A 14,452-nucleotide genomic window follows, 5' to 3' on the forward strand; every position below is an offset into this window, starting at 1 on the left:
ACAATATTCTTTTTTCACTCTTTATGTTTCTATCTCTTTCTTTTCTTTCTTTCTGTCGCTTTGCTCTCGCATCTTCGGGAACGGCTAAGAACCGCAATCCCAATTTTTGTGATTTCTTTCTCTTCTCTCTCTATCTTTCCATACTATCATTATCTCTTACTTTCTCTTTCCAGCGAATGTTTATTTTTCATTTTCTTTTCTTTTTTTTAGATATTTTTTTCTTAAATATATTCTTATATGAACAGTTCTTTTCCACTCAAACAAATTTGCACTTATAAACAATTTGTTTGTTAGGAGAAGAAATGTTTGACGCAAATCATTTTTTTTTCGCCAGTATACATAATTGTGAAAATCGTTGAACGAGCAAGCACAGTTTGTCTAATTGAACACATAGAATTGATGTAATAGACAGTAAAGATTTTTTTATTATATGATGCGTTTGTTTTATTTATAAAATCATGAACAAAAAATTGGAAATTAATTTTATTATAAATGGCAATGCTATCTGATTTCTTATTTATAATTTAAAAAAATAATAAAATTTGCATTTTAATTTTAGAATAGTAAAGTGGCAGTTGTGTTTTGAAACTATGTAAAATTTATTTTTATATTTTATATAAGAATATTTAAGTACTTAAATTCATGTAAATATGTAATATTTTTATATCTTAAAATATTATATAATTACATAAATATGTAATTCGCAACAACTTAATATATTATTATTTATTTCTTGAATAAAATCATAATAATAATGTTTGATTATTGTCAATTCATTTTTAGGCATAAAATATAATACATCATTTTTTGTAATTTTATGTAATGTTGTAGACTGTAAAAAATTTAAATGCTATGAATAATTTATTTTCTAATTCATTTTCTATTCAATATAATTTTCAATATAATTTTTAATTTCCATCAATCTCATCTTATTCAAATCGCATTAGAATAACAGAATAGAAATAATCTACTCGCAACATTGATTTCTTAAAGCAAAAACGAAATCAAATCAAATCAAAATATACACACTGCGTTGCTCGTTTCTTTATTCTTATAAATTTTTTTAACATTTCTATAATTGTGCGCTAGGCTCAACAGAGCAGAGGCATAGAACATCGATCACCAGAACGATCGTGAGACGAACTTCTGGCCAGATCTCTGTCGATCGATAGGAGAAAACTTAGACGAACAACGCGAGTCAAACGACGCGAGATGCCGACTGTCGGTAAAATGTCTATAAGGCACGGCTCGAGGATGTTCGTCTCTCATCGTCATTAAGATTTTTTTTCTTTTTTTTTTTTTTTTTTTTTTGCGTCTGATAGCCGGGTGGAAGAGAGAAACGTCGCCTTTGGCGAGTCTTGTTACTGTACGAAAATAAAGCAATTTTACATGGGGAGGATGATCCTCTAATGTTCAACTGACCGTGCAATGAGATTATTGTTATCATTTCACGATCAATCAATATCATATTTTGCCCGCATCAAAATAATGCAAACTCGTGGGGCAGTGATTACTCGTCCAGACAAATTACAATCGCAAAACATATATTCGAGATATTAAATAGTAATAGAATGATCGTACGAGACGCTACAAAATTCTATAAATTATTTTTAGTCCATAACAAGTGAGAAACTCAATGGTCGAGAGAGGTTAGATATCATAATCAAAAGAATCATAGAAACTTAATTATTATAGCGTTGGATTATAAGATTATTTTTAGATATCGAAGATATAAAAATTTGATGAACTAACGTCTGCTTAACTATTGAGCTTCTCAAATAATTTCCTTTTAGTCGTCAACACTGATAAAAGCCTCTAAATATTGATTCTTAAAACGCTACGCAATCTAATGTATAGTAACTTTGCTTGTACTTTTGTCGTTTCAATAAAGTTAGGAATATAATGCGGAGGTTTGCAGTTAAAGATATGTGTAACGTCTCATTGGATCCATAATTAATAGTATATGAACAATTTTAGGCTTTTGTTGTCTCGATTTTTTAATACTCGAAGTTTTCGAACTTGAATTGTATTTTTTTGGAAATTTTCAATACTATAATATGTACTATAATACAATTAATTCAATATCGATTTCAGTATTATTAATTAAAATTTTAATTATATAAGAACAAAGTTTGCTTTAATATTTGAAATTATATTTTTATATTTTTAATATTTTTTAAAATATCAAAAATTCTTTTCCAAAAAAACATAATTTACATTCGAAAACGCCTCAATCGCCAATTAGACTAATGCGTCAATGTCATAGTCTAATATAAATTTTGAACATCTTATTTACGATCTGCACATTGTAACTGCCGGAAACGAGTCTACATTCGTTTTTTTGTATAGCATTAAAGGCGCGCGAACTTGGTAGAAAAACGGTAACGCTAAATTCTAAAACGTATCAAAAACCATCGTCCTTTTAAGGCTGGTTGCATGAAGGAGGTTGCATACGAGTTTGTTGAAAACGTACACAGAATGGGGAGGAATCATGTCGCGTTGTTTCTTTGGTAATACGTACGACGTAATATATAGTAGTCAATTATACACACACCACCAGTTATGGTATCGTTCAAACCGCTAATAATTTCAAAGTTACACATACATATCCAAGCGTTATTGTCGAAAGTAACAAACGAGGAAAGGACACGCGCTCGCGCGTCTTTTTGCAAGCTCGAGGACACGATTATAACGCGGTCGTTCCAATTCTGCGAGAGCAAATTAAAAGACGAAGGAGAAAAATGAATAATAATAAAACCCAGATAAGGGTATAAAAGCGACATAAATCTAACCTATGCACGCCTTAGGCGCTTGCTTTATTAATCACACGAGGCGTATTTTTTTTTAATCATTAAATAAAAGTCACGCTACGATATCGATCTCGACTAAAAGTTGGATACAAATGGCAATACTTTCGTCGATACGATGATTTATTCCTGAAGTGATAAAAAATAATGGTATTCGCCGATATAGTTATTCTCATATAAAAATAACTTACGACTGTTGTCGTTGTTGAATCATGAATAATATTACTAATCATACAAATGAAAATAATAACTAAAGAAGAACTGAGAATAGTAATAGCAATAAATTGTAATGATAATAACGGTAGCGATAATATTATATATGATATCGATTGTGAAAATATCTAAGATTAATGTTACTCTCTTTCTTTCTTTCTGAATCTCTTCATTCATTCGCTTTTCTATCTTTCATACGTTCACTCATTTCCTTTATTCTCTGTCAAGCTTAGAGGCATACACGCGTACACAGAATCTTTATGTCTCTCGTTTGAAATTGGTATACGGTGTGCGGACGAAGTAAATAAAAGATTTAAGAGGCAATACTAAAAACCAAAATATAACAAATAAAACTTGATATACAAAGATGTCAGTTGAAATTTATTTTTTAAGTTACAAGAAATATAATTTTGCACTAAATGAAGCGAAACAAAGATAGAACCATTTCGCTTCATTTAGAGCAATAAGAACAATTAAATTATAAACAATTAAATTGCTCATTCTTAAATAAATAAGCCTCAATTGATATTTTTGCATATCAACTTTTATTTTTGTTTCAGTGTTTAGAATCCTTTAAATTTTCCATCTATTCCGTGCGAATACCTTGTATTAGTTGTATTGTAGTTCAGCAATATAAATCTCATTGACATTACGAGGATAGCAAAACCGTCGATGAATCAGAACCTTTCCCGTCTTCACGATCCAACGAAGATATTCCATATGTTCTCGTCTTATATATCAATTTGGTAGTAACAAACGTAATTTTAAATCACTTCTTTCCATCCGAAACATCATTTCTACATTTTTCTCATTTGCTAAAGTTCTAAGATCCTGAGAATCTCGTAACAATCAAACTACTCATCAACATAGGACCAAATCTGCGGAAGAATTAGCAGAAGAATAATTGGACGCTTCTACGTAAATCCGTTATCGAAGATATTATTTATTCTAAGCATAGTTTCTCCACAGACGAGAACACCAAAACGTTGCGTACAATGAATTGTACAATGAAAACGGCGTTTGCTTGTTTCGAGAGGACGAGTTAACGCCAGCTGGCCAGGCATCAGCCCCTGGAACCGTTCCTTTCGCGAACTGGCTGCGCCATCGTTCAGGATCTGTAAATCCGGATCACGTCCCTGATGGTCGCTCGACAAAGTGGGCAATGTCCGCCACCTTTGCCGCGCCACTGTTGTGTGGCGCAAGGATAGCACATACACATGTGGCCGCACATGTACAGCACACTGTCGATGCTTCTTTCATAGCAAACTGAACATTCGTTGGGCTGGCCAGGCGTAGGTTGGAGGCCCTCGCTCCATTGTTGCAGATGGGAAGATGCCTGAGAGATGAGAGTACCGTCGAGGCTCTGATAATTTACTGGCTCCACGTAAGTGGAGGATCCTGTACTGGCCATAGTGCCTGTCAGAGGTGGCGAGGATTGTCTGGATGATCCGGGATGCAACGTTGACGCCGTGGATGCGGTGGCAGCTGTTGCTGGAAGATGAACGTGTTGATTTCTGTGTCCAGCAGAGGCGTATGTAGGTTGGGGAGTAGACGAGGACGGTGTAACATAGCCTGTTTGAGGCGGAAGATTCACCACGAGCACGGTACCTCCGCCTATGGCTGGTTTAAACTGAACCATTTCTGAGAATCTGGACAGTTCTGTGGCCGCGTTACTGTGATTACAGTGTTGTTGTTGTTGTTGCTGTTGCTGCTGTTGCTGTTGCAACACTGTCGCCGGTGAAGGATTGCTTTGGCGCTGTCTAGGTGGTGACGTAGGCCTCTCGGCAAGCATCCTGACTTGTTGCGTGCTGCCGTATACGTCGAAGAATGCCCACAGTTGAAGACTTTGGTCCACGTGCATCACTACATTCGGTGGTCCGCCATTTTTGCTCATTTGGACCTCTCCAAAGTGAGTCACTGTGAAGGCTATTTCGTCACCGGGTTGAGGACTCGACGCGACATGTTTGGAGACTACCCAATACTCTGGACGATCCAATAAAAGGTCGCTGTCGTCTGGTAGATCTTCTGGAGTGAGTCGAGCCGGATCGCAAGATGTCAGGCCTAGAGCGAGGGCGCCAACGTACATCGGTTCCGTGGCTAAGATCTGAACGACCAAACGTTCGCCTAGTAACAGTGGTTGGCTTGTAAATGCATAACCATGGCAGAATTCTGTGTCGGTCCTTGTCGCCACGCACTGTTGATTACTAAAACGGATATTTCTGCCTCGGGTTCTAAAAAAATGAAGAAATGAATAAAACAATTAGTAAATCGTTTAATTTATAGAATTGAAAATAAAAATATTGAAAATGTAATAATCAATATCAAAATTTAAATCAGATCATAAGTTTTAAGTTTTAAGTTTTAATTTATTTTTTTCTAATTTCAATATTTAAATTCTAAAAAAAATTGTTTTTTATAATTAGTTATATGTATCAAAATTTATGAAATGCAATTTTTCTAAATACGGATAATTTTTTTTAGAGTTTAGAACTTGAGACTATGATCTATGATCTATTGTAGAATTCAATTATTAAATATTTGCTTTTGTTTAAAGTTTTTAAATTTGAATCCATAAGAAATTTTATCATAGCATAACATTATAAGTAGTTTCTTTGATATTGATGTTTTTATATCACAGATTAAAAATCAGTAAAAATCGTTCGTTAATTTTATAATATTAGACAATTAAAAAATTAAGAAAAATATGTTTTAAATTAAATTTAATTGAAGATTAAGATTTCTTGGTATTTTTTGATCTTTAAGTCTTTTCTATTTCTAGAAAAGTATTCCTTGATTTTATAAAATGTTAAGATCATTGAACCAGTTCACATTTAAGCAATAATAAATTCATTTGAACAGTGAACGTTTTATTAAATTTTTATTGAAAAAATATTAATTCAATTCATAAAGTATATATTGAATATTTTAAATATGAATGTTTTTTCATATATGATTTACTATAATTTACTATAATCTTCATTATAAATGGAATATTTTGCATAATATATAAATTAATTATGTTTAAGTTTTTATTTAAAGTTTTTATCAAGTAAGTTTTTCGTTTTCTTGTGAGAGAAATTAAAATTTTAAACTCTTTATTGTAGGAATTAAAATACATGAAATCGTCTAAAAAGAGCTTATTAATATTCAATCATTGTAAGACCACGGAATAAGCTACATACGTGACGGACATTGAGTTTGAGGACAAACGATTGAACAGTATAGCCACGAACGAATCGATAGCATACTATGAAACCTTATGCCGATTCAATTTTAATTTTATAATTAAATTATCTGAAAATTTTAAAACGAAAACATTTTCTTAAAATAGTATTTTATTAATTTTTTGTTATATTTTACTAATTAAACAATAAATTATTTTTTAAAAAATAAGTTATTAAATATTTTCAATGATATTATATAAAATAGTAAATTTTTTATTAATTTTGAAGTAATCAAAATTTTATATAAATAATTTAGAATTCTTAAAACTTAATATTATTAAAATCTATATCACATTGCCTAATTTATATCATTTAATTAATATATTAATAAATAAAAATTAATAGAATATTGTTCTAATTGTTCTATTGTTTTAAAAAAAGTTTCTAAATAAATTTAAATTACAGTACAATAAAATTCCATTTATCGAAATTTTCATCAATATTTAATGAAGATGAATTAAGTGAACTTTAGTTAACTTTTGTTATCTAAATTAATCTCAATCATTAATTACAATAAACATGTTCTTTATTACAAATGAAATTGAATTATAAGTTCATAAATTTAATATATTTATAGAAAAATATTCGTTTTTTTATTTTATAATTTTGAATAATGAATAAATTTGTTTAAAACAAATAGTAATTAATTGGTTTATTGGTATATGATGGAATAATATATAATTCGAATTTTGCCAATAAATATTCGTCATACTTTCTTCAGAAGATATATATTACTTGAACTTATTTCTTCAAGTTCAACCATGTATTCAATGTGGTTTGATTTCTATTTAAATGCTCCGTGATTGGCCAATATTTTTTGTTAATAAAGTAACTCATTAAAGTCGAAACGAAAATTTTTCCAAAGGAAAATATTGCTTAAAATCTATCTCTAATTAATCTATCTCAAGATATCAATATTCTACATGTTCATTCACGAAAAAAATGGCGAAGATAAAAAGTATGGATATTATTACCTCACTTTTTGATGTCATATTTTATATTATTTCGTGTCATACATAATTGGTTATCATCTACAATCGAATCAACTTGACAAAGAAAATAAATGAATATATCGAGTATGATTAAAACAGAATAATGATTTCAAAGAATTGATGTAAATTGATCTCAGAAGCAGAATAATTATAACAAAATGTATCTTCTCATAGTTTACAAAAATCCTACTACTATATCAACATATTGTGTTCATGCAGAACAAACGGAGATCCCTCGTTTCTCTTCTGCTATTTCTCTTGCTATTTTCTCATGGACGAATACTATATTGATACGTGCTGAAACAATTAACGATTGGTGTCAAATTTCATTCAGTACGCTCGAAACTCGAGGTCCAATTTCCAAGAAATTGATGAGGATAGAAACGATGGTTAAGTGAACAATATGTAAATAGAATTCTATTGTACAAAATATCAATAATATTATATATATATATAGTGTTTTATTTGATATATATTTTTCAACTTTTTCCCCTTGTACTCATTTCTCCTCAATCTTTGTTCTACCTCAAGTGCATTGCAAAAAGGGATCGATAAAAACTGATCATTCTAATGCTCGATCAAAAGGCCCTTCGAGCGATTAGAATGATCACCCTTCGAGCGATTAAAATCAGAGACAAAAGGAGATCGTCCCTAAAATACTCACGAGTGGAAGGGTAACGGCGTGAAGATGACACCGGGAGGCTGAAACCTGAGTCCAGGCAGCTCGACGTCGGGCTCGTGATGGATCGACATGCCTTGCATGGACGGAACTATAATCCTCTCGACGTCTCTGCTCGCGTTGCTCGCATCATCCATGGCCGAGTGCCTGCTGTGCTGCGCGTTGTCCTCGTTGCTGTGCTCGGTCCCTCTTCTGATATTATTGAAGTGTTGCCTGTTAGGATCGACGAACTCGATCGCTGTGCTGTTACCGTACACGTCGATGATGGCCCATAATGGGCCCCGTGTCTCGACACCGCTGAAGAACACGCCCTTTTCCTCGCCATTTATGCCGAAGTGTACGTCCCCTGCGGACGTGACGTAATAGAAGAGCACCGTGTCCCTTTCGGCGAATCTCTCGGCCATGGCCTTCGCCCAGTAACCGGGTTTGTTGGTCAAGTCTGGGCAGGCGTACCTCGGAAGCCCATTTCTGAGGTTGATTGGGTCGTTGCTCGTGAAACCGAAACGGATCACGCCGCTCCAATTGTCTGAGATCTCAAGGAATTTGACGCAAACCTGAAACGAGACGTTAAATCAAGGTGTTAATTGGATTTCTTTTTTTTTTTTGGACGAAAATGAAAGAAAAGAAAGGAAAGAGATTAAATATAAACTTTTATTTATTTTCTATTTATCTTTAATAATAGTATAGTATTTAAGTTAAGAGTTTAAATTATGTGGTGTATATATGTCATGATTATGATTATTTTTGCATAGTAGAAATGACATATATGTATGCATTATGAAAATTAATATATATTATTTTGTTCAATGTAGATGAGAGTAATGTAATATAATAAGAATAAAAATGATATAGTAATATAATGTGATAAAAAATAAAAATTTAATATAATAATATTTATATTAATATTAATATATTATAATAATATAATATATACGATATATTAATAGTGACGAAAAATATTGACAAGTGCATCTTTAATAATGAATAGTAACATTTAAAAAGTTAAATACAATAATTATTCCAAAATAACAATGGTCATTTTCCCTTAAAGAAATTGTGTATTTAATATATAATAGCGTTCGGTTAACTGTCACACAACATGACTAAAATGCGGCAATTATCCAGGGAGGTAAGTGTTCTGAGAATTGTTTGCGGCTTCTTTCTCAATTTTGCTCGCTTCATTGACTCGTAAGAAAGAGAAAACTTTTTTCCCACTTATAAAAAATATGTTTGTGTTTGTTCTACGATATCTTAAATCTTTAATATCTTTTTAAAGCTTGTCAAAAATTGGAAGTTCTATGTTTTAAAAATTGGTTGAAATAATTCTATAGTCGGTTAATCGAGCATTACTATATATTTTAAATATATAATTTCTTTATTAGGAAAATGACACTATTATTTTAACATTATTATTTAAAATTAAAATATTAAAAATATTACATATATTAGATATAAAATTAAGTCCAAAAATATATTTAATACTTAAATATGTTTAAGAAAAATAAAGCACTTAAAGTACTATTTTAATATTAATTTTACATTAAACTTATCTTTTTTATCCAAAATATTAAAAACAATTTTTTTAATTTTATTTTTTATTTCACTTTATTATATATTTTAGAACTGATTAACATGACTGACTATAATAAATTTTAATAATGTTAGTTTTAATTTGAGAATTTAATTATTTAAGTTGAATATTGGAATTATTTTATACTAAAGATTAGTTTTTCTTTTATATTTTACAGAATTGTAAAAATTATAATTAATATTATTATAATTAATAAATATTATTGATATAATGGATAAGTTTACAATATTTGGATTCTTATTAAGATACCTTTAAGTAATTTGATTATTTAAATTATTATTGTCATGAACTTATGATTTTATGTTTTTTAAGATCTTATTATTTTATATTTTGAAAAAATTGTTGATTATAAAAATATTAAATTATTATCGTTAAATAGTTGTGTTAATAAGTTATGACTTTTGTATTTATATTTTCATTATGTTAATTCTAATTTGATAATTGAAAATTTGTAATTATTACTTGTCTTTATAATAGTTAATTTACTGAATTCCAAAATTTCATGTCATTATTCGTTAATATGAAATCTTTGAAAAAATTTCTATTAGACAATAAAATCAAACGGAATTCAAACTAGCAATTAAAATATTTAAAATCCAAAATTAGTAAGATTTTATTGAAAGTCCATATATCACAATGAAAATATTAAATTAATGGCCTACAATTGATCATGAGAAATCATTTAATAGGTCGTAGCTACCTGAACTTGTGTTCTTAAAATTGTTATGACACAAACTTTCATTTTTTAAAATTGTGTCATTTTTGAAATATGTCAAACAATATACTATTTTTTCAATTTTTTAAAACTGGAAGAATTTGAAATAAAATTGATTTTTAAAATTATATCATATTAAAGAAATTCCTTTAAAATGAAAAGAATTGGAAAAAAGTGCAATTGATTTTTAAAATTACATGGTATTGTTCTTAAAAAAAAAAAAATATTCGAATTTATCGTTTATTTTAGAGTTTAATCGGAGGATTTCATCAACGAGCCTTTTTCGCTACCAAGTTCGGCCATGTTATGTCACGAGGTTGAACGTGACGAAAATCCTAAAAGCGATAGTCAACAGGGGAATAGTTAAGTTACGAAATATCGAGTTCGAATCGATGTTCTGTTTCCTAGAACTAAATGTCTCTGCTGATGGCTTTGTCTTTTAAACGATTTACGTTCAAACCTTTCAGGGTTTATGATCCTTCATCGCAAACTACAAAACCAGGAAACTAAAAAAATAGATTGTTTCGAGATGTTTCAAAGGAAAAATGAAATATTCTACGGATATAAATATTTATAAATAGAACCAAAAGTATTAGGGAGAAAGGAAAACCATTCAGACTGAGAATTTTAATTACTATAATATTTTAAATTTATTTTTTGAAATTTAATAAATCATATATTTTTAAATATAGATATTTCATAAGAATAATAAATTGCAATTAAATGAGTTAATAAATTCAGTAAATAAATTATTTAGTATTTGTTATTTAATTTTGATAAAAATATCTAATTTATTAATATGCATCATAAAGTATTTATATTATTATTATTACATGTTCAGTATGATTATTATTATATTTATTATTGAATATTTATTTTGAATGTTATTCCAATTTACACAGAAATTTTCAATTAAGAAATAGATATTATTTCCATAAATAGTTAATTCTTCAATTTATTATTTTCTGGAATATTTATATATTTTATTTCAACTTTATAATAAATTATATATAATATAATAAAATTAATATAATTATTTAATTATATTATATTATTACATATATTATTTAAATATTATTAATTTTACATTGAACCATTCTGTTTATGACAATTGATTTTATATATTCCTAATATTAAAAAAATTTTTTAAATATGGAAATATTATATATTTCCTTTTTTCTAAATTAAAATTTAATAATAGAAAATAGTGAAGTAATAGATTTTCTTTTTAATTAAATATTAAATATTTTATATAATTTAATTAAATATTTTAATAAAATAGAATTAAATAAATATTGAAAATTTTTTCATAATCAAGTTATAATGAATCTCATTTCTCGTTAAGGAAAAGAAAAATTTTATGATAAGTCGTGATGTAACATAATGATACTCAATTGAAAAATAGAAAAATAATTGATTAAATTGCTTCAATAAACAAATAAAATGATTACATTTCTAGCAATTTAAAGTATAATTTCTAAGAAGAACATCTACGCAAATACTATAGTAATTCGCATTCTATCACTTCTATCAACTTTCAAATTCTAATCGAAGGTTATTAATAAATCTATCTGATATATCTATAATATCTATAATATATAATAATATCTAATATCTATAATATATCCTTCAAATTCCATTAATTATTTATTCTTTTGAATTGAATTTTAAAAAAAAAATATGACAGAAAAGAAAACAAAAAAATTAAAAGAATATTAGAATAATTTAAATATTTTATTTTAAATAATTTAAATATTTTTTTAGAATTCCTTTCTTTTATCCAAAATAAAATCAAAATTTAATTAAAACTGAATTTTTGCAATTCAAATCTAATCAATACTGATATTATATATGTATAATGTATACTACATGGTAAACATATACATATTAATATTTACTATGATATATATATAATATTACAAAAAATAATTTTATCAATAATAAACTCTGAACTAATTTTTGTGATTTTATAATTTATTATATAAAGTCAATTCTACAGAGTGATTGAATATTTGCAATACTGATTATATATCAAAGACATGTAGATTTATGAATATGTGTGAATTTAATTATTTGTCAAACAATGGCATAAATATACACAAAACTTTGAAGAATATTCCAATATCATATTCAATATTTAGCAAATGGATGGTACTAGTTTAATCATCAATATTTCTAAAGCTCAATTTCTTTTGTTTTAATAATTTGTAAATTTTTAAAGCAAAAAAAAAAATCATCCTATTAAATAATAACTATATTTAAATACAATACACAATAAAAAACAATTATTTTAATATAATAAAATCATAAAATAAAATAAATTCAAACAATAAATTCGTTTAGATTTCGTACAACAAGTGACAGTGAAAATTCTATATCCCCAAGGTATTTAGTGAAATCAACGAAGAGCCTTCAAGTGATTCGCCCATGCTTTCTTCCACTTTAAAAACGAGTGAAGGATAAAAGAAGAGAGGAACAATCATGCCACGCGCTTACATTCCGAATCTACGAATATAAATCAGCTGGGTGAACGATCCAATTATTGAACAATCGAAGAATTTTTTGAAAATTAGAAAAGAAATATGAAATAAATTATATTTTTAAGATAAAACTTAAATTTTCAATTATAAGATGATTAATTAATATATTCGTGAATTATCTTTTAAGAGTCAAAATAAATGCAAAAATTGGTATATATAAAATTCTTGATTAAGATTTATTTATTAAATTATAATAATAATTTGTGTTATAATAATAATTTGTGTTAGTAGAAGTGAGATGTATACAGAATAAAATAATTCTATTTTCGTCACGCTCTCATTTTGCTTCATCTTATAAAAATCTCAACTGCTTACACAACCTAATTATTTCGATAATAAATATATATAATGGTATAATAAATATATATAATGGATAATAAGTAAGTTTCGATATTTTAGTATATATCAACTTTTGTGTTTTTTTTTTATATTCAGAATAATCTTTAATGTCCCAATATTTTAATCTTAATCCTATATATAAATTATTGTAATATGATAAATAAAAAATCTAGCTATTTTCAAAATGTAAAAGATATTTGTTGAAAATATTTCGCATTTCGAAAATATCTAATTTTTCCATTTCCATTGTAGATAGTATTAGGAAACAATAGTTAATCAGAAACTATTGTAATAAAATAAAAATAACATTGTAATATAATATGAAAAGTGAAAAATATTAAAATATTAAATTATAAAAAATTATTTTATTTATCTATGTTATGAAGAATTATCAATAATAAATAAATAAAATATAATATAATTAATTATTAAAATTCACAATCATTTTAATTAATATTTCTTCTTTATTTTTTTACAACTTATATAAAAAAAATAATGAATGTAAATATACTTTCATTTCAATTGTAAAAATCAGATTAAACTAAACTATCTATACATATATTCAATTCCTTATTTGAGAAGAAATCTAATAAAACTTAATGCAAAGTTAAATCATCGATTCAAATAAATAAATAATTTGGTTATTTCTTCAAGGTTAATTATTTGAATTTGACTGGTTTGAATATAGAAAATGTAAATGAAAATCGTAGAGCGGAACAAGTGTCACCTGATTCTCATAATTAACTACCACTCTGGTGTATATGATTTACGGACAAGGAACGAGGAAACGCGGGAAAAATAGTGTTTTCCACTACTGGGAAATATTTACGGCTTGAATCGATTAATTGCATCGACCTCGGTGACTGGTTGTTATGCGTGCTGGTTTTAACATCGATGGGAATGCTTGTTCTTGGCGTAATTGCGGATTTAAAGATTGACAGATTTTTAATTGCGTGATTATAATAGATAATAATAAACAATTTTGTTTAAATTATTTGGTAATCTGAATGTCTTTGAATATCTTTTAAGAAGATTCTTAATGATTAATATATAATAAATAGATTGTGGATAAATGATAAATAATACATATGGAAATAATAAATAAAATTTATATAAACATGTTTTATTTGATCTTGTTTTTGAATTATAGTGAATTTTATGTTAGAATAATTCTGTTAAAAGTAGTTGAATTAATTCTATTATTTATAAAACGAAGTCACATTCTGAATTCTATGTAAAGAACGTCCATTAATAGTGTCGAAATATTCCTTTCACGAAAATATTGGAAAATTTTCAAAAAATACAAATAATATCTGGAAAAATGGAGAAAATAAAAAAATTAATCATAAAAC

General features: G+C 27.4%; 1 protein-coding gene across 3 annotated transcripts in view; it reads right to left on the reverse strand.

The window, feature by feature from the left end:
- Positions 1 to 799: 799 nt before the first annotated feature.
- The window catches only part of LOC122715604 (protein neuralized), a 180,547-nt gene continuing 166,894 nt past the window's right edge, over positions 800 to 14,452 (reverse strand). For all 3 annotated transcript variants that reach the window (XM_043937906.1, XM_043937905.1, XM_043937904.1), the window contains 2 exons: positions 7,901 to 8,469; positions 800 to 5,251 (listed from right to left, as the gene is read on the reverse strand). In XM_043937906.1, coding sequence (XP_043793841.1) covers positions 4,129 to 5,251; positions 7,901 to 8,469 — 1,692 coding nt within the window. In that variant the 3' untranslated portion in view covers positions 800 to 4,128. The remainder of the gene's footprint in view (positions 5,252 to 7,900; positions 8,470 to 14,452) is intronic.

This window comes from Apis laboriosa, unplaced genomic scaffold (genome assembly GCF_014066325.1).
Source record: "Apis laboriosa isolate Shangri-la unplaced genomic scaffold, ASM1406632v1 scaffold39_cov144, whole genome shotgun sequence".
Classification (NCBI taxonomy): Eukaryota; Metazoa; Arthropoda; class Insecta; order Hymenoptera; family Apidae; genus Apis; species Apis laboriosa.